General features: G+C 38.6%; 3 protein-coding genes across 3 annotated transcripts; 2 read left to right on the plus strand and 1 right to left on the minus strand.

Annotated features, from left to right (window-relative positions):
• The first annotated feature begins 3525 nt into the window (after window positions 1-3525).
• LOC131020384 (pentatricopeptide repeat-containing protein At5g61400) lies at window positions 3526-6015 on the plus strand. The gene has a single exon (XM_057949152.1). The coding sequence runs from the start codon at window positions 3804-3806 to the stop codon at window positions 5763-5765; it is 1962 nt and encodes a 653-aa protein (XP_057805135.1). The 5' UTR covers window positions 3526-3803; the 3' UTR covers window positions 5766-6015.
• Window positions 6016-6171: 156 nt separating this feature from the next.
• LOC131020386 (ribulose-phosphate 3-epimerase, chloroplastic) lies at window positions 6172-10540 on the minus strand. The gene is made up of 10 exons (XM_057949153.1): window positions 10023-10540; window positions 8975-9089; window positions 8682-8822; window positions 8491-8604; window positions 8279-8357; window positions 7747-7856; window positions 7591-7647; window positions 6782-6851; window positions 6611-6687; window positions 6172-6420 (listed from the first exon to the last, which is right to left on the minus strand). Exons 1-9 carry the CDS (start codon window positions 10133-10135, stop codon window positions 6638-6640), a joined length of 849 nt encoding a protein of 282 aa, XP_057805136.1. The 5' UTR covers window positions 10136-10540; the 3' UTR covers window positions 6172-6420; window positions 6611-6637.
• A 10142-nt stretch (window positions 10541-20682) lies between these two features.
• Window positions 20683-24315, plus strand: LOC131020387 (galactoside 2-alpha-L-fucosyltransferase-like). Its single transcript, XM_057949154.1, has 2 exons — window positions 20683-21134; window positions 22570-24315. Exons 1-2 carry the CDS (start codon window positions 20873-20875, stop codon window positions 24021-24023), a joined length of 1716 nt encoding a protein of 571 aa, XP_057805137.1. The 5' UTR covers window positions 20683-20872; the 3' UTR covers window positions 24024-24315.
• Window positions 24316-24406: the final 91 nt, after the last annotated feature.

Genomic DNA, 24406 nt, shown 5'->3' on the forward strand with positions numbered 1-24406 from the left:
AATTTGAACTACCTTTCAATTTGTTGCAATTGACTTCCAGAGTAATTTTCCGGCCAACTTAATGCTGATGTGGATTCCCGTAAAGTTGATGTGGCACGTCTCGCCGGCTAATCAAACGACAAATTGCATGAAAATACCCCACTTTATACCAAAATCTGGTTTTTTGACTATCTTTTCAATTGTAGCAAAAATTTGAACTACCTTACAATTTGTTGCAATTGACTTCCGGAGTAATTTTTCGGCCAACTTAATGCTGATGTAGATTCTCGTAAAGTTGATGTGGCATGCCTCGCCGGCTAATTACAATTTTCTCATATCAGTTGAAATTCTTGTTCCATATGTTTAAGCAAATTACAATTTCTAGTTTTATATATTTGTCGATTAGGGCTTCAAATGTCCTCATTTCTTCTCCCAAATTTTCTCATATCAGTTGAAATTCTTGTTCCATAAATTTTCTAAAGAAAAAAAAAACATATGAATTAAATAAAAGTATATTTTAAAGAGTACAAGATACTTGATGTGGGTGTTTTTGTACATGATGAGAAGTAGCGCCTCTCCGGATTAGTCACACTATTTGAAGCCTGCAAGATGCACGGCTCTGGTTCTTCGCATCTGCAGAATTTTGGAGGTAAGGGGAAATTGTATGAGCTCAGTCGTCCCGCTTGAGAAGAAGAATCCATCGGTTCAAAGATTTTTGCTGCAAATGAGAATTTTTGGAACAAGAATTTCAACTGAGATGAGAAAATTTGGGAGAAGAAATGAGGACATTTGAAGCCCTAATCGACAAATATATAAAACTAGAAATTGTAATTTGCTTAAAATCGTGGAAAACGACATCGTTTAAGGTAATTAGAGACGTTGTCGTTTGATTAGCCGGCGAGGCGTGCCACATCAACTTTACGGCAATCCACATCAGCATTAAGTTGGCCGGAAAATTACTCTAGAAGTCAATTGCAACAAATTGAAAGGTAGTTCAAATTTTTGCTACAATTAAAAAGATTGTCAAAAAATCAGATTTTGGTATAAAGTGGGGTATTTTCATGCAATTTGTCGTCCGACGAGGCATGCCACATCAACTTTACGGGAATCCACATCAGCATTTTGTTGGCCGGAAAATTACTCCGGAAGTCAATTGCAACAAATTGAAAGGTAGTTCAAATTTTTGCTACAATTGAAAAGATTGTCAAAAAACCAAATTTTGGTATAAAGTGAGGTATTTTCATGCAATTTGACCTTAAAAAAACATGTCATATGCATATAGACATATTAGGCTCATAGCTAATAATAATGAAATTACAGAATATGTTAGTAGTAAATAGTACTCTAAGATATGATAAGAATTTTATAGTCTAGAATCCCGAAAATTGCCACGTATTATAAATATATACTTTAATATATTTCTTTTTTCTAATTTAAAATTATTGTTTGTTTGATTCGCTCAATTAAAAACGTAATTATGCTAAGCAGCCCCCTTTTTAGTCTTTAAGCGATTTATGACTTGCTCGAGGTCGAGGCTAGTCTTTTTTTTTTTTTTTTTTTTTTTGATCGGGAAAAAGGCGAAATTTTATTACTCAAGGTACCAGAGGTACCCAAAAGCGAGAGGAAACAAAAGTACAAACCGATACAAGAAAGAGGAGAAGGAGACACCATGGTCGTCCATCAGCCGTGAAGCAAGGCTGAATGGAGCCATCTTCTAAAATCAGGCAGGACAGTCGGCGTGCCAAACACCTGCAACCAACCCCAAACTCTCGTCTTGATCTCACCGGTCATTTTATCTTTATTCCAGATGCCGTTGTTGAATTTGCATTCATTCCGCCCTTTCCATATGCACCAGATCGTGCACATCCAGCTTCCAAGAAGAAAACGCAAATCTTCTTTGCTCCCAAGGTTGATGAAGGCAAGAAAATGGTCTTTCATCTTGATGCTGAGTGCTGTCTGCTTACCAATCCAAAGCAGTAAGAACTTCCAGATTTCTTCGGTTTTTGAGCAGGAGAAAAAGATGTGCTCTGAAGTTTCGATCTCCGTCTTGCAGAAAGCACACTTAGCCTCAGAATTTTGCGTGATCACAAGTCTTTTCATCAGATTTTCGCAGGTCGCCAATCTTCCTCGAAGTGCTTTCCAAGCTGTGGTTATGACTTTGGGAGGAGTTGGAGCTTTCCAGATCATTTGCCAGATGAGTTTGTCGTCGAGGTCCACCGGAGGGCCAGACTGTGAGCTCAGTTCTTTATAGGCTGAATTTACTGTGAAACATCCGTAAGGGGTGGATTTCCATCTCCACCCATCCATTTTGCCTGCCTCCGGTCTGATGTTATTGATAGTCATGGCGAGGTTATGATTCAAAGTCTCTTCTCTTTCTCTTAGCGGCCGTTTCCACTCCAGATTCCACACCCATTCGCCGTCCTCCCACTCGCCCATACTGTTGATGGTACCGTCTTGATTATTGCTCAGGCGAAAAAGTCTCGGAAATTGATCCTTAAGAGGTTTTTCTCCCACCCACAGTTGATGCCAGAAAAGGATGGAGTTTCCTTCCCCCACATGAGCTTCAAGATTATCTCTAATCCACCTACCTCTTTCCCCCCAACTCAGACCAATGACGTTTTTCCACCATCCCGGGGAAATAACTCTCCTCCCCACAGGACGTAAGCCACTGCCATCCCACCAGGCTTCTCCATGTCTTTCTTTAATAACCCGTGTCCATAAGGCTTCTTTTTTCGTGAGGAATCGCCAAATCCACTTAGACAAAAGAGCGATATTAAACCATTCCAAATTTTTCAGACCAAGACCCCCTTCGCTTCGATCTGCACACAAATCCTCCCATTTAACCCAATGAATCTTTCTCGTCTCTCCTTCTCCACCCCACAAGAAATTACTCAAAAAAGATCGAATTTCGGTGAGCACACATTTGGGGATTTTAGAGTAGGAAAAATGGTAGATTGGTAAAGACAAAAGAACAGAACGCAGCAAGACTAACCTTCCTGCAAAAGAGAGCTTACTGGTCTTCCATCCCTTAATCTTTTTCTTCACTCTCTCCAGCAGGTAATTCCAGTCCGATGCACGAGAGAGGCGCATCCCAATCTTAATACCAAGGTATTTTGTTGGGAGATCTCCCAGACTACAATTGAGAACAGTCGCCATATTCTCCAATATGAGTCTCTCAATGCCAACACCCATAATGCAGCTTTTGTCAAAATTCACCGAAAGACCGGATAGCAATTCGAAAAGTTTAAGAACACACTTGAAAGCCCACGCGTTGCCTGGTTTGTTAGAGGCCACAAACATAGTGTCGTCCGCGTATTGTAAATGGGAGACACCAATCTCACCTTTCCCAAGTTTGAAAGGTTCCAGAAGATCCCTTTGTACAGCCCTCCGAATAAGTAAATTGAGACCTTCCGCTACAATCAAAAAAAGGAAGGGTGAGAGCGGGTCTCCTTGTCTAAGACCTCTTTCTAACTGAAATTCACCCGACGGACTCCCATTGACTAAAACATTAGTTGTAGCGGATCTAAGACAGCCGGAGATCCATTTTCTCCAATTCGGACCAAAGTTCATTCTCTCAAGCATTTCCTCAAGGAAATCCCATTCCACCGTAGGTCGAGGCTAGTCTAAATGTAGTTATCACTGAATGTTGAGCTTAATCAGTGGACCTCTACGACATTAATGGAGATGAATTCCCACTCCCCTCACACATTTCTGTAAAATTCGACCCACATTTATTCAAATTCATTCCGTAGCTGCTCGGAATTGTTTGACCTCTCACTCTTCTCGTTAATGGGAAACAACAACTCACAGCTACCGCCGGAGCAATGTTGAAAATTTTCCCTCCAAAAATCAAGCCTTTCTTCAACCAGAAGCCGTCAGCAGCGCTCCTATCCTCTTCCGCAACGCCGTCTTTAGCCGCAGAATCATCACCACCATCACCATATCTCGCAAATTTGGTCGCTACGATTCTCAGTTCCTCGACCCCAGAACAGGCGCTGAGGATCTTCAACTCGGCTTCGCGAAGCATAAACCCCGCGAAGACTCTGAAACTGCATTCGGCCATCGTGCATTTCCTAACCAGGAAGAGATTGTACGTGAAGGCAAGGTGTTTGACAGAAGGCCTCATCGAAACCTTGAGAAAAACTCGAAAACCCCACAAGGTGTGTTGGTCGATTTTCAACGCGCTGAGTCAGATTGAGCCTGCGGGATGCGACGGCAATGTGTTTGGGGTGTTGATCAACGCTCTATGCGAGAAGGGTCTCCCCGATGAGGGGCATTGGGTGTACCGGAAGATGGGGAGATTGCCGCCGGTGCAGCCCTGCAATGCGCTTCTCAACGGCATTTTGAAGACGGGCCGCATTGAGTTTATGTGGGAAGTTTTTGATGACATGGTTTCCAATGGTTTATCGCCTAGTGAGGTCACTTATGGGATACTCATCGATGCTTGCTGTCATAGCGGAGATACAGAGAAAGCAAGATTGTTATTTGAAGAGATGGTTAAAAGGGGATTGAAACCGACGGTTGTGATTTACACGACCCTCATACGGGGCTTATGCGCGGAGAGTAAGATGCCGGAAGCTGAGACCATTTTTATGAGAATGGTGGAGTGTGATGTGGCCCCTAACCTCTACACATACAATGTGCTAATGGATGGATATGCTAAGATGGTATGTGTTGAGAAAGTGAGGAAGTTGTACTATGCAATGTTGGATAGTGGACTGTTGCCAAATGTTGTTACCTATAGTATTTTGATATATTTGCTTTGCAAGATTGGGGAGCTTGTAGCTTTTAGGAGCTATTTTGTGCATATGGTGAAGTTTAATGTTATTCCCAATATCTATATTTATAATTGTTTAATGGATGGTTTTTGTGATGCTGGTGACTTAACTGCTGCTATGGCTATGCATGTGGAGATGGAGAAGTTTGGTATTTCTCCGGATGTTGTCACATATGGCATCCTTATGAAAGGGTATTCTAGAATCGGTAGAGTTGAAGATGCAGAGATTTTGTTCTGTAAGATGAATGAAGCAGGATTAGCGGTGAACTCAGTGGTGTGTAATACTCTGATTGATGGATACTGCAAGAAAGGAAACATGGAGAAGGCTGTGGGGATTTGTTCACAGATGATGGAGATGGGCTTACAGCCCAATATAGTTACTTTCTGCACACTGATAAACGGCTACTGCAAAGCAGGGAAGCTGGAGGCTGCCATGGGGCTTTACTATGAAATGGCAATCAAAGGCTACAGGCCTGATGTGGTTGCTTATACTTGTTTGATCGATGGGCACTTCAAGAATGGCTATACCGATGCAGCTCTTCAGCTGCACAAAGAAATGATGGATGCTGGCATTGCACCCAACGCTTTCACTCTTAGTTGTGTGGTTGATGGGCTGTGCAAGGATGGAAGGATCAATAATGCAACTAATTTTTTCTTGGAACAAACTAAAGCGTCTCGAGCTGAAGAAGATGGGCAGTGTTGCCCTTCTAGGGTTACATATTCGATCCTGATCAGCAGTTTGTGCAGAAATGGTCGGGCGTTTCAAGCCAGCAAGTTTTTGTTGGACATGAGGAAGAGTGGATTGCAACCAGAAGTTGTTGATTATGCTGCGGTTGTGGAAGGGCATTTTCAAGCCAAGCGGGTCTTTCCGGTGATGATGCTGCAAGCAGATATGCTAAAGATGGGCATATTACCTAATGAGTTCATGTATGACATATTGGAAAGAGGTTATCAGGAGACTGCATACTTGGCCTCTGCTCGAAAGTGTCGTCTTGATTTCAGGATTTGAGGGCCGTTTCTTCGACTCATTGCAGTTTGATTCGTATAAAGAAAGTGTATACTTAAGATCAGAATCGTATTTATCATCATCACCAAGCTCAGGTTCAAGTGTTTCTCAAGAAACTTGTGAAGTATTTGAATTTGTTTTGAGCCTTTGAAAGAATGTGATGTATTTGAGAAGGAATTTGTTACTTGTTAGAGAATATGTGTATTTGGTTTTTATCTCAAGAGAATAAACTGAAGCAAATATTTGAAACCTCCACTTAGAAACTACTAAAATCTTGTCTGAAATCATCCAATGGCAGAATGAAGCTATTCTTGATTGTGCTTACTGTAATTTAAGGGATCAAATCCAACTACACACACATACATATCTTTCCATTTCAGCAACTCAAACTGAGACAAAGCTTGATGGATGATTATGAAACACTAGAGCTCATTTTTAATCAATGGCGTCATATACATTTTGTGAAGAAAAAAACACAGTAGGTGTTGTAGCATGTTTTTCTATAAGTCCAAATAATATGAGGAATTGAAATTCCCATGAAAGTTATACTACAAACAACACTCCCAGGACAGTTGTAGATCGCTCTTCTTGTTGCACTTATTTTGTTCTGTAACAAGGTTTTGAATGTCTCAACCCTCCAACTGCTTCCGCATGTCATCTGCAAATGATTAACTAGTGTAATTAAGAGTAACTAAAGCAAATTACCCAAGTTTATCATTAGTAAGGGAACTAGCTCCAAATATGACTAATGGTCTAATACAATCTCGAGATATATAAAGCAAAAAATATAACAAGATCCTACATTCAGCATTAGTAAGGAGACTACTCAGAAATAGAGAGTGTGGAACCTAAAATAAAAATCCGGAATGCAAAGTTTATGCTGCAACTGCTACAGGCCTTTTGCTGGTTTTGATCCCTTTGATAGCTGCGAAAACAAAATTACAAAAGACAAAAATTAGATGAATCAACATGTGCCGATACTTTCTATAAACCCCGAATGAAGCAGTTTTAATCCTTGCCTTCAGCATAATCAGGAGCTCCGAAAACAGCAGAGCCAGCAACCAATGCATTGGCTCCGGCCTCAATTACCTGTGCAAGTATATTATAAAACTGACTTTTAGCACAGACAAATATGGAAGAACTCCAATAAAAGTTAAAAGAAATGAATAAAAATGAAAAGATAGGCGAAGACAGTGATTCTGGGATAATCAAAGAGCAGGATTTCCTCATAAGAATCTATGCTTCATTTCTCTCAGTAGACCGACATTTCTGGTCGAAGAATTGCACACTTATTCATTCTTACTTTTGTAATATGACCTCAAGCAAAAACATAGCTTCAATTGGAAGGCCAAATTGGGAAAAACCAGAAGCAGATCACTTCTCTTCCAATTTCTATCCACCCTTAGGCCCAATACCAAAGAATAATATGGCATAAGATACACCATAGGCACGACAGAATTTACTCAAACTAACATCCCAAAGCAAACTTACATAACCGATTTCCCTAAATCGTCCGCACACATGCAGCAAGTTTTACTGGTTTATACAACCCTACCTTAAAGATCATTAAACCCTTTAAGATAGTCTATCAAGGATCAACGAGCCACAGGGAGAAACAATTGTAAACTGAAATCTTCAAAAGCAAGGTTTCAAGATTGTATGCTTTTTATTCTTATCCTCCTCAAAGATGAGAAGATTAAGTGAGGATGTTTATGGAAGTTGGGTTTAAGTGAGATTCTAATATGTCTGAACCATAAGTCATGCAGAATTAGTCACTATTCTTTAGTAATTGATAAAGATTAAAGAGAAGAGGGACTAGGTAGTGGACCTTGTATGCATTACTCGGACCAACTCCACCATCTACCTCAATCCATGGGTTCACTCCCTGTACGAATTTTTTTCAAACAGTAAGGGAAATCTACAAGCAGTCAAGTGTTGCATGCAAGAAAGCAAGCGACAAAGCAGAAAGACATATTCACGCTACCTTCTCGGCGCACAATCTTCTCAACTCCACTATTTTCTTTACTTGGCTTTCTATGAAGCTTTGCCCACCAAACCCGGGATTTACAGACATAATCAATACCAAATCAACCACTGTAAATAAGAAAAAGAGAATGCGCTAGGAAATGTTAATTAACTGAACCAAACACACTGTGGGAGACAGAAACATGAGTTTGAGAGACATAACCCCCCCCCCCCCCCCCTCCAAAATATAAATCAGAAAAAAGGCATAAGCATTTGGTTTAGTGGCCCCAGAAACTCTGCTTCAAATTCACTAACTCAAATATTTGTCCTTTGGCTTGGCAATTATGCAATAATATATTATCATAATTCGTGATCAAATATTTCGTTCTTTCTACTCTAAGTTAGCTCTTGTCTGGTGGTCGTTTAAGCTGCTACGCCTTCTATACTATGAGAAGCAGGCCTCAGCCCGTTAAGAAAGAAATCACTGACATCATCTCCTCTTTGAATCTTGCCATAATACATTCTCAATTTAAGATCATACCGAACCTTACCATCAAGAACATACTCTATGGTACTCAATGGAGTCCCGGGGTTCAGGACAACTCCGGCTTTAGCGCCCAAGCTCTTAATCTAGAAAAAGACGCCAAGAGAGTGAGAATTATTAGTTTATCTGGAATAAAATATACAGGTTATAAACAGAAGCGTACAAACTTCATTAACACAATAGACAAACAACTACTAGTAAACATATCAAAAATCTTACTTGATTCACTGTACGGTGCAAATGAATGGTTGAAGCTAGTTCGCAATGAACACTAACTATGTCAGCTCCAGCCTTTATGAAGTCCGGGACTCGTTGCTCAGGCTCCACAATCATCTGCCGTGCTTTAATAGTGTTAAGAAAAGGTTGATTCAAGGCATTGACTAGTTTAAGGACTAGAAGTATCGGTTTACCAAATGCACATCCAATGGGAGATCAGTGACAGGGCGCAAAGCATCTACTATGAGGGGGCCGATTGTAATGTTTGGCACAAACCGGCCGTCCATCACATCAACGTGAATCCAATCACAACCTGCCACCTCCACTGCTTTGACCTAGTTGTATGATAAAAAGAGTAAGAGGAAGCAGTACCTCTATATAAAGAGCCAAAGCGGTGCTTACATTGTTTGGAACAGATGCCATTTGAATAGTCTGTAAGATCTAATAACAGTTTATTAAAATTCAGGCTTCAGAAATGAAGATATACCTGCTCTCCTAATTTGGCGAAATTAGCAGAAAGAATTGATGGAGACACAATGATGTCGCTTTTGGAGAACTTATCAACTCGAGCAGTTGCCTTAACTACAGCTCTAGATCTTCTCCTGTATCAAAATGTAAGAAAAACATGAAGGCACCTAAACATTTCAGTCCTAATAGCTCATAATTGGAATTACCCCCCACCCCACAAAAAAAAAGACAGATAAATACAAACAAAACGTCCACTGTCTTGCAAAACTTAGAAATAAGTGGAACAGATTGTTGATGAGTATCAAGTGACAGACTTATTAGAACTCAAAAGTACTTTGGTGACGAATGAGTATATGTCTCATCTCCGAGCAAAAAAACGCAAACGCTGATAACAGCATTTACCCACCTCCCAACATCACATAGTAACTATGATATGCAAAATTGCCATGATCTGAAGCAATATGAGCAAATATGACTTTGGACATAATAATAAGATAAACGGATTCTGAACACATACAAAATTGTTCATTTGTCATAGGAAGAAAGTCATACTCCAAAACAAAGATACCAACATATTTCTTTTTTCCTAACAAGATGTTACACTATAAATTTCTCCACAAAAAAAATAAGAAAAGGAAAAAGAAAAAGAAAAAGGGTCAAAGAAGCATATTCACAAACAGATTATGCTAACACGGGAGCAACCAATTGAGTTACTACAAAGCAGCAACTAATGCTTAGTAAACTTCCTTGAAACAGACTTCATAATGTAAGCAAAGAGGAACAGATAATCATGGCTATGGATTCCCAAAATTCAAGTTCTTCAACAAATGGTTTTTATTACTTTTCAAAATCATAAGCATATAATGAGGTAAATGAGCCATTCTGATTTATACATACCCCCGACCACATTAATCATCAATCCAGTCGAAACATCGGAAAGCAAGTCAACTACCACTTGTAAGAATTCAAGAAATTTAACCAATAAACCATCAAAATTGAGTAGTAAAACTCGAGATTCGCGGACAACAAAATGGTGCTCAATCAGAATCTAATGGAATATCAGGTACCTTGTAGAAGTGAGAGAAGTGGGGATTGCAAGAGAGAGCTTTTGACCTGTAAGCCCACCAGAAACTGACTGAATTAAAGCTGAAGAACCCAAAGAAGCAGCTGCTGACGCCATATTCTTCAACACTAATCTTCTTTCTTTGTTTCAAGATTCTTCCTTTTTGGGCAATCAGTCAGAATTCTTGAAAAGGAAAAGGGGAAAACAGTTGATTTTTCCCTCCTTGGTTTGGGTTTTGGAGAAATAAGCAAGAATTTGGAAGGGGTTGTTGAGGACGGGAGATTGGGGCGACACGTGGCGGGAGGGATTTTGGGCAGAAGGGGAGGTGGGGTATTTTGTTATCGGCAATGGTTGGCCACTCTTGGCTGCTGAGTTTTGCGGAGGAGTTGGTGTGTGTAACACACACACACACACACTGCTTTGGCCTTTGGGTTTGGATTGTTTGTTGTGGTCCATCATTGCTTCAGTGGTAGATACAAAAGGAAGTCTTACACGCTGGAATTGGATGAAGCAAGCACCCCAACAATCCAATCGGATCATTCATATATTTATAAATTATAATCATTTGTATTCATGTTGAGTCGATATTTTCATCGTAATATGGAATACTACTATATTGTGAATTTTTTAGTTGTCGATTATCTAGATATTAATAGACCTTAAAAGCTGAATTCCAAAAAAATAAATAAAAAATAAGCGCTTAAAAACTACTTGCAAAGTGAATGAACTTGGAGTTTAAAGTCCTAATCAAATCTATATCGTATATTCCCTCCCTCCCAAGTTCCAATTACGATTTACATGATTAACTTCTTCGTGTATAATAATAAAATGATTAACTTCTTTTTGACACAAAATTTAAGGAATGAAGTGTTTAGTGTTTTAAGTATGTATAATAATAAAATGAAGGGTTAAGTAACAATTACACTCATAATATAGACATCTTTATAACTCTCTATAGTGAATGTGGGATATTGGCCCAATGTTCTTTATTTTTTGTGTCTGGGCCAACTTTAGGGCCCAGACCATCCCTAAGCCCATTAACCCCATACCCTAGCCCCCTTCCCTACCCACTGATATACTCCCTCCTTCTCTCGGTCTCTCCTCCATTTCAACCCCCACCGCTCTCACCCATTCTCCTCCCAAACCCTAACTCTCCCCCGACCTCTGGTTTCCCTCTCCCTCGAGCTCCTCCACCATTAATGGCTTCCTCCTTCTTCTCGATGATACTTACTCCTCTAAACCCCCTATATTATCTGGCCATAAAGCATATCGATAGGGGGAAGTTCTGTAAAAAATAAGCACCATCGTGAAGCTCTGCTATTCCTTCTAGGTTTCGTTGTGATTCCTGTCTTGTGCCTGTTAGTGAGAGCTTCCTCCTGTCGAGAGCCTTATCACCAGATTCCTGACCCTTGGTTTCCTGATTGGTGATAAGAGTGAGTGTTGTTGAGCCGCCGAAATCCTGATCACCGGATTCCTGACTTTGGTGGCTGTGCATGTGAGATCTGAGCGTCGATCTACCCTTTCCACCTCCCCCAAGCCTTGGTCTTTGAGCTGCCGGAAGTGCTGCGCCGCCGTGGGAAAATCTGAGCCAACCGTGTCCCGAGGACACATTTTCCCACCATCTTCTTCTCTTGCCTTTCTTTCCTTCTGGTTTGCTTTTCTTGGTTCTTTTTACTTGCTTTTGTCTTGTGTTTGTGCAGGTAATAAGAGGAGAAGAAGGAGAAGGACATAACGGGGCTGCACTTGAGGAGTCTGAGTTGCTTGAGCAACTGTGAAGGCGGCAGGACGGTCGGGAAACAAGAGGTGAACCTCCGGCTAGGCGAAGATACCCAACACTCAATATTGGATCAATCAATTCTGTTCCAAATTCGATGCAATTAAACCCTTCAAACGATTGTTTGACGCCCTTAGTTTTTTTTTTTATTATTTTGTAAGCGATGGGACACACCATATTTAATATGAAAATTTCATCATTTCTTCTTCATCAAGGTAATGTTTTTAACACATTCTTTTTATCACATGTTTTCTAACTCTTCAACTTCACACACATAGTGTGTAACCGTGTGAGGCACCCACAAATATCTAAACCCTCTTTGACAAAGTTCGTGGAAAAAAACACAATAAGTAAAAGTTTATGTATTTTTTGATAACTTTGAAATTTCGTGGAAAAAATAAAAATGGACCCAAAGTTTATGTATTTAATCACCAATAACTCTATATTTAAAATACATAAGTTTTGAAGGGAAATGAAAATGATGAATTAGATTTATCTAGATAAATAGAGGAAAAGAAAAAGGACCACGATCGAAAGCTATAATAAAATTTGAAATTTAATTTAATTGTAAAAATAAATCATCCTTAATTTGGAGTTTATATGATATTTTTTATTATAATAAAAAAAAATGAAAGCTACGAATAAAATCAATTCCCATGGAAAGCTCTTTTCATCTCGATTGTGGGCTGCCATAATTAATGGTAAATATAACGGGCCAACTGCCGACGTCCCAATATAGTAACATCACAAAATTCGGTTCAATTTTAATATTCTTTATATATGATTACTAGTACGTTCATCCGTGCGATGCACGACGAGCATCGAAATCGAGTAATATTTTAAATAAATAAATATGAATATTAAATATAATTAAATTATAAATAAATGCAAGTTATTTTAAAAAAAATAAAATAATTGATATCGATTACTCAATAAAGAACCTAAATTTAAAAACATACTCCTTTCGTCCTTCAAACAACTTCATAATTTTCATTTTTGTATTCTTCAATTTTTTTTTTCTATTTTTGTACTATACACCACTAATAATATCCACTTACATTACTTTTGGAATTTTCACCACTCTCAATATCTCATTTGTCCTTACTTTTCATATTTTCACATATTCGTCTTAAAACTCATACCTTTCCCTCTGAAGTTATTCAGAGAACGAAGAAAGTATAAAATTTTTATTTTTTATTTTTAATAGTTGAAATACTAATAAAAAAATTAGATACATTAATTGATTTTAATTGATAATGGATATAGATATATAATTTTTTCAAAAAAACAAAAGGAAGTATACATATATAGTATAATTCATTCAAGCTACACATTAATTTTTTTTGAAAGCATTCCAGCCATTATTATTATTATTATTATTATTATTATCATCATCTTCAAAATAAAATTTTAATCATTATCACGTTTGATAAAACCTTTGTTTTCCTTTTTAGATAAGTAAAAATGGATAGTTTTTAAATACTTGATTTATCTAAGATCATCATATCTCATGGGCCATGACCCAAACAAATAGCCCAATAATAATAATATAAAAATATGTTAACAACTTTTATTTTCTTTATCACCTAAGCGGCCGCAGCCCTTTGCAGAGAACAAATCAAATGTGTATCACTTTTCTTCTTCTTCCAAGAATCAATGGAAATGGAGTAGTTCTTTATTTTCCTTTCCAAAACTCAATGCCTTCTTCGTTAGTTTTCTGCTTCTCCTAATTACTTACATATTTTAATCATATTCCTGTAATTTCTAGGCTTCACTTTGAATCTGCTCTGTTTTTTCACTCTACTACTTCTTCTTCCAATTTCTTCTTCTGATTACTCTACATTGTGTAATATAATTTCTATAATATTTAGGGCTTCATTTTGAAGATAGAAATTTAAATAGAAGATAACTCCAACGAAATAAGAGAAGAAGAATAAGTGACGCTATGCTTCTAAAATGATTCTTCTCATCTCGCTTCAACTTCAAGCATATTCAAGAAAAAGTCTTTAGGTAATATATCTATATAGACAGTATTTTTCAAAAAAAAAATGTTTTTTTACATAGCTTTTCTTTGGTTGGAGATTTCAACCTTCTCGTGTACCCCATATGAATTTCCAATGTTGGACACATTATGAGAAGTGACAAAAACAGGATAATATTTGGAGTAAACCCTTTCAAAAAATTTGCCTACTGTTTTTATTCAATTGTTTAAAAAAATTCGAAATTCTGATGAACATTGACCGCCTCTTTTTTTGTTGTTGTCGTTGTTCATGTTAGAAGAGTCTAAACTCAGCAATTAAGTGAAAACTAAACTGCACACATGTTTATTTAAACTCCTTAAATTTTGGAAAAAAAAAACTGTCAAAAATTTCTGGGGAAAATATTACTGTCATTAGAAAACTATTACCATTAATTACACCAAATATCATCAACCTTGCCCGAATTTCATTTTTCCCATAATTTTAAAAAATTTTATTTTTTTATTACAGATTGAATTAGTTGTTCATTTTTTTCACGATTTTTTGTTCCCCTCAGATCGGAGATGACGTGGCGCTGATGTGGCTCGCCAGCACACGCCACACACGTCTCACTCCGGCAATTGAAAAAGTTGCATTTTTTTATTACACCAAATATCACGAACTTTGTCTGAATTCCACTTTTTCCATAATTTTTTTTTTTATTCTTCCCAGAATTTCTTTCTACCTTACTAAGTGTATTTTTTATTCTTCAACCACCCACACACCCAAAATCCCATAAATTCATTCTTCAAAGTAAAATTATAAAGGAGCAATCATCCATAAGCAATAAAATATAAGCTCAATCACAGAAAATAGCTCAACCGATAAATAGCTCAAGATTTGAGTTGTCTTTTTCATCACGTTTTGCTTTCTTCCATTTCATGATAGAATTCGGCATACACGAAATTATAAAAATTTAAAATTTAAAAAAAATCAAATGTTTCTGTTCAATGTGGACAATTACACTTTGTTTGTTACTTATTTTTGGGCAAATATTGGTTGACGAATGACTAAAAACTGTTAATCGGACCAGAAAAAATCAGGCCTTGGAAGGATCACTCATGTTGGGAAGCAATTATAATCTAAGAATCTAGCAAAAGTTGGGATAAAGATTCTGTGATATGAAATAAAGCTTCAGAATTACGCTCCTATAGGATTTGGTCCGTCCACTATGGGGGGTGGCAGCGCTCCGGCAATGGCGGACTGGAGGTCTCAGGTGGCGGAGTTCGCGAGGGGAGCCGCGGAGAAGAGGGGTGGCGTGGAGAAGAGGGGTGCCGATTTTTGGTGTAGAAGGAACACAACAATTTTTTTCTAATTCAAGTGAAATTAGGGTTTTTTTGTCTGATTTTGCTATTTGAGTAATTTTAAATTAATATATATTCCACATCAACGCCACATCAACTTTTCGATCACCGAAGCAAAAAATCGTGGGAAAAATGAACTACTAATTCAATCTATGATAAAAAAATAATTTTTTTAAAATTTATGAGAAAAATAGAATTTGGGTAAAATTTGTGATATTAATTTGGTGCAATTAAACCTATATAATTACTATATTCATACCTTTTAGGAACTAGTTAATGTGATCAATTTGTGAATTTCGCCACAATCAAGCAACTATGTTCAGTCGTATTTACACTGTTATACATAATCAACATACAGCCCACTTTTATTTTTTGGCAGTAATATATAGCACACCTTAATTAGTACTATCATGAGTAACTTTCTCATTTATCTAACAGAGAGGAAAATATATCTCTCATTCGTCCACGATATCATTTTTATTTTTATCATTTTAATCCGTTCATGATATCATTTGCACTTTATTTATAATAATAAGATTCATAAATTTTCACTCACAACAATATGGGAGATTCAAACTTCATTCACAATAATATCACTATTATCAATTATTATTTACCATTTTCTTAAAATCTGTGCAGTCCACAAAGCGAAAACGGTATCATGAACGAAAGGAGTATTAAGTTTTTTTTTTTTTTTTTAATCTTTTGGTACATTTGAAAAATATGTTTATTAATGTTTGTTCCAAGCATTTGGATTTTACATCTTTAAATTCTTATAAAATATGAAAATTCAGAGGGAGTTCGATTTTTGACATCTATTCTTTATTTCGGAAGTACACCATAGTGTCACCTATCAATTGAGATGTACATCTATTGGATATTTTTATTTTGGGTTAAGTATGAAATAAGCCCCTAACATAGAGGCCCTTATCACGTATATATCCCTATAGTCGATGTTGGTCCAACTAAACCCCTGAAGTCCTTAATTTCGTACAATTAGCCCCTTCTGCACTAACGGCCATTTAACACCGTTAACTATTTTTTTTTTCGCCAAGGTAGCCGGAAACAAGCTCGGTGGAGACTTCGACACCACCACCACTGGCATCGTCGAGTACGCCAAAAACTACACCCCTCCGGCCACGCCGGCCCTGCCTTCCTTCCTGTCGAGTTCACCGAAAAAAATATTCATTAATTGTAGCTCCTCAACACCGGGCAGGACGACTTGAAGGGAGTGTTGAGGAAACTGGTGAGGATTTCGGCGGCGACTTCCGGCGCCATTGTCATGCCGGAGACGGCGAGGACGTCGTAGTTGTTGATGGATAGAGCGTTTTGGGCTTCGGTGGGGGTAAGGCAAGTGGCGGCTTAGACTCTAGGAAATTTGTTGGCGAATATGGCGACGCCGGTGCCGCACGCCACCAGGCCCCGGGTTTCGATGGGGAAGTTGGTCTTGGCGGTTTCGCTGACGCGGCGGCGATGATTTTCATAGGGCCGTTGGTAGCAATCGGATCGATCTACGACATGGTTGGAGCTTTAGTCACTAGTCACTAAATTGTGAGATGCGGTCGTGCTGTTGAACGGCGGGAAGAAAGGCAGGGCCAGCGTGGCCGGAGGGGTGTAGTTTCCAGCATACTCGACGATGCCAGTGGTGGTGGTGTTGTCGAAGTCGCTGCCGAGCTTGTTTCCGGCGACCTTGGCAATTTTTTTTTTAATAATTAACAGTGTTAAATGGCCGTTAGGGCAAATGAGCTAATTGCACGATATTAAAGACTTCAGGGGTTTAGTTGGACCAACCTCGACTATATGGATCTATACGTGATAAGTACCTCTATGTTAGGGGCTTATTTGATACTTAATCCTTTTATTTTTAAGACTTCTTTTATCTTGTTTTGTTACCATTTTGCCATATTTGCAAATTAATATTTTCCCCTAAGGAGAATTTTTATACGTTATTTTATTATCGATAAAGTGGAAGGACATAAGTAGATGTATTATAGGTGCTTTCCATATATTCCAATTCCATTGTGGCAGTTGTAGTAAAAAATTAATTTTTATATAAAAATATAAAATTTAACATTTAATTTCTAAAATAATGATAAATAATCTATAAAGTAAATTGTATCATTCATAAAATTCAAACTCAGAACTATGAGTCCAGTGCAACTAATTCATGAATTAAGTGAAGTTACTTTATATATTAAATACAAATAATTCGTAGCTTTTACGTTAAATGAGATTTTTTTGATCCAATTCTATAGGAGATGGTTCAAAAGATAACTAATTCGGCGCAACATCTATATTTGCATTTTTACATTTTCCACATTGTTAGAACTTCATTCACAGTCTACAGTTTTAAATTGTATACTATGTGCATTCCACATCGTAGTAGAGAAATCATAGTGTATATGATGGGAAATATAAGAATGGAAATGCACCTGTTATAAAATACAACAAGAATTATGCTAATGTGCATTTACAAAATTTGCCGATAAGGCCTTGCTCTAATGGCAAAGCTGAGGCCCCCAAATACTCTCCATTGTGAGAGGTCTTGGGTTCGATCCCACTTGACGGCGATGTTTTCCCACTTTAAGGTGGTGATGTATTATTGTTTGTTTGATTGTTTGTTGGTCCTACACGCAGGGCGGTCTCGTCTGCGTGCAGTGATGTTTTCTCACCGTTGTGTGGTGTTGAGGTCCCGTCTGCGTATGAGTTGCATAAATGATTGTATTCAGATACTTCTTGTAACTTAAAAAAAAATGTGCATTTACAAAATTTGGTTCTCATTTCTTTTAACAATTTTGATTTTTATTAGAACTCCCCTATATGTGTGTATATAACATTCTCTATTATCTCAATAGATAATATTCTCAATTGAACCTTTTTCTCTCACATATATTTCAAACGTTTAATGGGAGATTCTAAACACAACCTCTATTTTTTTTCATCATAGCCCTTACACAAAGAAAATAAAAATGATGTTTGTACTATTTTTATCCCTATAGCTCCATTTTAAATTTCTACTATATATAACTCTGCATCGTAAGTTCCCTTGGGCACAAACTTTTAAAAATGCAAGCCCATATCCGATATGTCTTCAAATCCCACAGCTACATTCGAAAAATAATTAACAACCATTTTATCGATCTTATATATGTCTATTTTCTTGACAAAGGCATGATGCAATACTTCACACATGACGCCAAAAACCTTAATTTGTGGAGTTTGGGAGGTGAGTAAGCACATTTATCCCTCTATGTAAGACAATAAATTTCCCATACATGGATGACGGGTAAACAATGAATTTCGAGTAATAAGAATTTCCTTGAAAGAATATAGTATTTTCTACTTAAGGGCTATAAGGGTAGATTAGTACAATATTATTAATTAATGAGAAAATTAAGAGTTGTATTTAAAAGGGTTAATAGCCAGAAAATACACGAACTATCACCAGATTTACATATTGCACATCACCTTTAAAATTAGCTCCAGAATACATCACCTTTTAATTTGGTTGTAAATTGCACACACGTTGACCATCACCTTGATCGGTGTTGACGTGGCGTTCGGAATTTTCAGACATAGACTCACCGGCATTCAAAACGGCGTCGTTTTGAGTGAGTATAAATTTAAAAAAAAAGTGAAAAATATGCAAATCTCTCTCTCTCTCTCTCTCCCACCCACGACACACCTCACCTCTCTCTCTACTTTGACGCCGCCGCTGTTTCCTTAATTTCCGGCGATGTTGCTCTCTCTCCCCATAATCCTATCTTCCTCCATCACTGATACACGCACGACAGACACACACACACACACACACGACTGTGTAGAGGATCTCCAATAGAGAAGAATTGAAGTCCAAAATCATTTTGGATGTACGCCATTGAAGACATCTTCGACGGTGCCGCCCCGTTCTTCCTCACCGGCGCTGATGCCGAGCACCACCGCCATCGAGCACCACCGCCACCTTTTTCAGACAAACCACCGGCACCTTCTTTCCACACAACATCAACGTCTCCTCCCCAAAAAAAAACCTAATTATTTGGAAATCTGCAAAACTAAAAAAAAAACCTAGATCTGTGTGCTTGTTAGGGAAGGCGTTGGATTGCTACTATCACCGCGGACCCAATCGATTTGATAAGTTTTGGTCTTTGATTTTCTTTGGCAAAACGATGGTGGTGGAGATTTTTGTGGTGGTGGTTATGATGGAGGTGAGGGAAAACGGTGGTTAAAAGGGGAAACCCCCAGATCTGCTCCGACGACTAGTGCGCTAGATTTTTACTTGCAAATTCGGTTGGTTTGGTTGGTGGAGGCGGCGCGAACTGGGTGGTGAGGTCGGCGTCGGAGAGGGGCAGTTGGTGGAGGCGGCGCGAACTGGGTGGTGAGGACGGCCCCGTCCTTGGAAGTGCATTGCCTACCACCGGCGCGAGGAGGTGACGCCTTGGTGTTTCGACTGAAAGGGAAGGCTAAAGCTCAGCCTTTGAATCGGAAGAGGAAGCCGGTGATGGCTTGCCGGATTCTGGAAATGGTGACGGCGGCACGACTGACCGCCTAGAGCAGGAAGAAGGCAGTAGAATGCTCGCCGGATTTCAGGTTTTTTTTTTTTTTAATTTCAAAATATCAAAACGACGTCGTTTTGCCCACATGGCTTGCCAGCGTGTAAAAAAAACCACGTGGTTGTCCATGTCATCGCCGGTCAAACTTAAGAGTTGTCAGAATCTTCGCCGTGTGCAATTTACAATCAAATTAAAAGGTAATGTATTTTGAAGCTAATTTTAAAGGTGATGTGCAATATACAAATCTCGTGTTCGTTCGTGTATTTTCTGACTATTAACCCTATTTAAAATTATCCTTTCAAAATATATCGAGAAGTAGTTGGTCTTTGATGAGATTGGGGGCCCATTTATTGGTGAGCTTATATTGGTAGATGGAACCACAAATAAATAGCTAAGACAGCGACAACAATAGTTATGAGCCCAACCCCACTCCTTAATTCATATTGCATGCTATGTTATAGTGAATCTTTCAAAATTGACTTCCATTCAATGCATGTTTGTTAACGTATTTATGGGCTGTACTGTATCTACGTAACATCACATAGTATTTAATAGCATTAAGAAAAAAAAATCCTTTTTACTTGTACAAGTATATATGACCACTCATGGATAGGAGAATTTAGATAGGTAATGAAGTGTAAAATGGTAAAAAAATAAATACTCGAAAGCTTCCACGTTTTGAATAATCCCTTTGGAGATTAACTGAACAAATGATTTTATAGTATTAAACTTAACGAATAATTGTCTATGCTAGTGTCGTGAGATTAACATTATATTATATCGAATTCCGTGTAGATTAGCATTTGCCATACCATTTAATGTTCATCGAACTGCACAACTTAATAAGATTTGTTTAAACACGAAAAATGTGAAAACAGAAAAAGATGATTAAACTACGGAACTGGCTAACTGCTGTTTTTGTTCTTTTCGTTTTGTTTCACAATTTAAAAATCTAAAACTAAAAAAATACAACCCTTTTTTCTTTTTTTCTAAATATAAAAGCCTAACCGACAGCAGACGTTTAAATACAGCAGCAAAGCAGAGTCAAAACCTAAAAACCCCCCACACACACTCACACACACCAATACATGAAGTGCAGCAAAACTCATTCAAGATCATCGTACAAACTATGGTGATTGGTCTCCATACCAACATCCCTGAAATTTCTATGTGACAAAATACCTCATTTTTCGTATTAAACTGCGGAAATGAAGAGGCTGAACGGCAAAGCCATGGCCGCTAACTTCGGCGGCCAACCCGAGCCGGGCAGCGATCACGGCGCCGACGCAGTCAGCTGGGGCCCAGAGCGGAAATGTGGGTTGAATCTCATGAAATTGATGGGTGTATTTCTCGTTTTGGTGATGGGTTTCTCCGTTTTGTTCTCGGTCTCCGTCGTGCTGAGGGACCCGCCGTCGGATGCGTTTTGGACCGTGGTTGAAGCCCGGAATCTTGATTTTAACCTTCAAAAAGGTATCTTTTTTTGTGGGATCCTTTGCTCCCGGTGTGATCTTTGAGTGTGTACTGTTCTTGTTTTGTTTCTCTCTTTTTTTTTTAAAGCCGTTTCTTTTTTTGGATGTTGGTTGCTTTGAGCAGTGAAGATTATGCAAATTTGTTCTTGATGGTGTTTGCTTTAGTGTGTAAGAGTTGGAGATAGTCAAATTGTTTGATTTTGGTGATGTTGAGGAAGTAGAATCGAGTGTACGAGGTATTTAAGATTTTAGGATATATGGTTGATGGATTGTTTAATGTTGTTAGAAATCGAGTTGTTTTATTTTCCAACTATGTGGTCCTTGCAATGTGATTTGGCTGCTTTAGCGTTCAAGTTCCTTCCCTTATTCAAATGTGTGGGCAGTGGGCCACATCACTTTTTTTTCTTTTTTTCTTTTCTTTTTTGTCATGTGTTGTTTTTTAATTCAGCATCACAGTCAAAGGGAAAGAACGATGAACTGGATTCTGTAAATTTATATATTTCGAATTAATTTCACACAATACCTAATTGCTCAGATGAGTTAATGGCAGAGCAGTGAAGGTTCAAGTTTCAAGACTTTTTTTTGGAATTGGGATGGATTTTCAACAAAATCATAGAACAAATTTGTTTGTTTTAGATTTTATTTTATTTCTTGAGTTACCTTAATAACGGTGAACTTTGAGGATTTGATCAACTAGTTCTAGTTGCATTGAAACATCTTATGCTCTTCACTGATTAGGAGATCTCTAGAAGGTCATAACCTGACATATTATTAGAAAAAAATGGAGAAACTGAAACTAAAGCTGCAAAGTTGCTACATAGAATTGCAACGATTGTTTTAGTTATGACCTTGTGTGATCATGATTTTAGTGTAGTATGAAACAATTTGATTACAAGGATAACTTTTTTCTGAGATTATTTTGAGAAGCAGTCGAAATTTGGATTATGCTATATAATATCCCTTTCCGAGTTGAATGATGAATTTAGTTCATTACTTAGTTTGCAAGAACTGTTTTACAGCAAGAGTTGAGCTTGGCTTGATTTTTTTTTAAGACTAGAGGTTTTAGGATTTTTTTTGAAAATATTTATATTAACTGAAGCTAGGCTGCTTAAAGGTAAGTTTGAGCATCAAGTAGAAGGTGGCTTAATTGTGTTTTTTCCTTGTTGATTAAGAATTAAGAAAAATGGCATTGAGATTTCATCTTTACAAAAGTTGCTATTAGACAAGATATTCATCAAATGAAAAAAAGTAAACATATCATATTCAAGTTATGAATTTTATTACAACATCATTGATTCATTATAAATCAGTACGTTTGGGGTTGTGAATCATATAAATTATTTATCCTTTTATTTTTATCTTGGAGAGTGAATGTTCTAAACAAGAAGTGTTTTGCTGTAATCTAGCTTGTAATTCTGAGTTCCTCTTTTTGGCAGCCATAATAGAGGAAAACAATCATGCTCAGCCTGTTGAGGTGCCCAAGGATAAGCTTCTCGGCGACCTTCTCCCCGCCGGATTTGATGAAAAATCTTGCCTGAGTCAGTATCAGTCCCTCCTGTATCGTCGGGGAGTGCCTCAGAAAGCGTCTTCTTACCTCATATCCAAGCTACGAAGCTATGAAGCCCGACACAAGAAATGCGGACCCTACACGAACTCATACAACAAAACAGTTGAGGATCTCAAATCTGGCAGACACTCGAGCACACCGGAATGCAGCTACCTCGTCTGGATATCCTTCAGTGGTTTGGGGAACAGGATGTTGACGCTCACCTCTGCTTTCCTCTACGCTCTCCTGACCGACAGAGTCCTCCTCGTTGACAGGGGAGTCGACATTCACGATCTCTTCTGCGAGCCGTTCCCAGAGGCTTCCTGGCTACTTCCCCTGGACTTCCCCTTGACCAATGAGTTCAGTAGCTTCAACCAGAGCTCGCATCAGAGTTACGGGAACGTGGTGAAGAGCAACTCCACTGCATCAGTGCCACAGCCGTATATGTATCTCCATCTGGTTCATGACTACGACGACCAAGACAAGCTTTTCTTCTGCGATCAAGATCAAGCACATCTACAGAAGATCCCGTGGTTGGTAATGAAGTCCGATAACTACTTTGTTCCATCCCTTTTCTTGATGCCCTCGTTCGAGCAGGAGCTCCACAGCCTCTTCCCGGACAAGGAGACCGTGTTCCACTTATTGGGCCGGTATCTCTTCCACCCAACAAACTCGGTGTGGGGGCTTATAAGCCGATACCACGAAGCTTATCTATCAAACGCTGATGTGACAGTAGGAATTCAGATAAGGGTGTTTGATATTTCACCTGGTCCATTCAAGTACATATTAGATCAGATTCTGTCTTGCACGACGAGGGAGAATATACTCCCGGGAATCAGCCAGCAGGAAGGAGGCGTCGTCGGCTCATCCACGAAGCAGAAGAGGGTATCCGTGCTGATCACCTCTCTGAGCTCCGGCTACTTTGAGCAAGTAAGAGACCTGTACTGGGAGAATTCAACTGCGACGGGGGAGGTGGTTGCGGTCTTCCAACCGAGCCACGAAGGGTATCAGCAGTCGGAGAAGCAGAATCACAACCGGAAGGCGTGGGCGGAGATGTATTTGCTCAGCCTAACAGACAAACTGGTGACCAGTTCTTGGTCAACTTTTGGTTATGTGGCTCAAGGGCTTGGAGGGATGAAGCCATGGATACTTTACAAGCCTGAAAACCAGACGGCGCCGGATCCACCGTGTCAACGAGCCATGTCGATGGAGCCGTGCTTCCATGCTCCGCCCTTCTACGACTGCAAAGCCAGAAGAGGAATCGATACGGGCGCTCTTGTGCCTCATGTTAGGCATTGTGAGGATATGAGCTGGGGTTTGAAGCTGGTTCAACATAACAGATGATTCATTTATTGTAAATTGATAATGCATTTGTGTTTTGGTGATGATGGTGTATATTTTGTGGAAGGGAGAAGGCTGTTTTTGTCAACTTGATAGGTTTGTTTCATTGTTGAGGAACTTGAAAGTTTTGTAAACCTTTTCATTGGCAAGAGGTCTTTTCTCAGAGGAAAAAAATGTCCTTGTCTTCTTGATGAAGAGGAAGGAGACGAGTAGAGTATGATATTATGTATTATTGAGAAGTGGGTGCTGATTGATGAAATTGGCGGGTCCACTTATAAATGAATTTGTATTGGTAGATATAGAGTCACGAGTAAATATTTAATCTTGCATGCATGATCAATATTTCACTTGAGATTTTCTACTCCAATTTTTTTTACATCCCACTC

Source organism: Salvia miltiorrhiza, chromosome 4, assembly GCF_028751815.1.
Source record: "Salvia miltiorrhiza cultivar Shanhuang (shh) chromosome 4, IMPLAD_Smil_shh, whole genome shotgun sequence".
NCBI lineage: Eukaryota > Viridiplantae > Streptophyta > Magnoliopsida > Lamiales > Lamiaceae > Salvia > Salvia miltiorrhiza.

Bases quoted from the DNA above. Each gene is read 5' to 3' on its own strand.
- LOC131020384 (XM_057949152.1), top strand. From the start codon at position 3,804: ATGTTGAAAATTTTCCCTCCAAAAATCAAGCCTTTCTTCAACCAGAAG.
- LOC131020386 (XM_057949153.1), bottom strand. From the start codon at position 10,135: ATGGCGTCAGCAGCTGCTTCTTTGGGTTCTTCAGCTTTAATTCAGTCA. The intron at 8,605-8,681 runs GTAAACCGATAC...AAAGCACGGCAG, and splicing joins TCCCATTGGATGTGCATTTG to ATGATTGTGGAGCCTGAGCA. The intron at 7,857-8,278 runs GTAAGGTTCGGT...TCTTATTTACAG, and splicing joins CATAGAGTATGTTCTTGATG to TGGTTGATTTGGTATTGATT.
- LOC131020387 (XM_057949154.1), top strand. From the start codon at position 20,873: ATGAAGAGGCTGAACGGCAAAGCCATGGCCGCTAACTTCGGCGGCCAA. The intron at 21,135-22,569 runs GTATCTTTTTTT...TCTTTTTGGCAG, and splicing joins TGATTTTAACCTTCAAAAAG to CCATAATAGAGGAAAACAAT.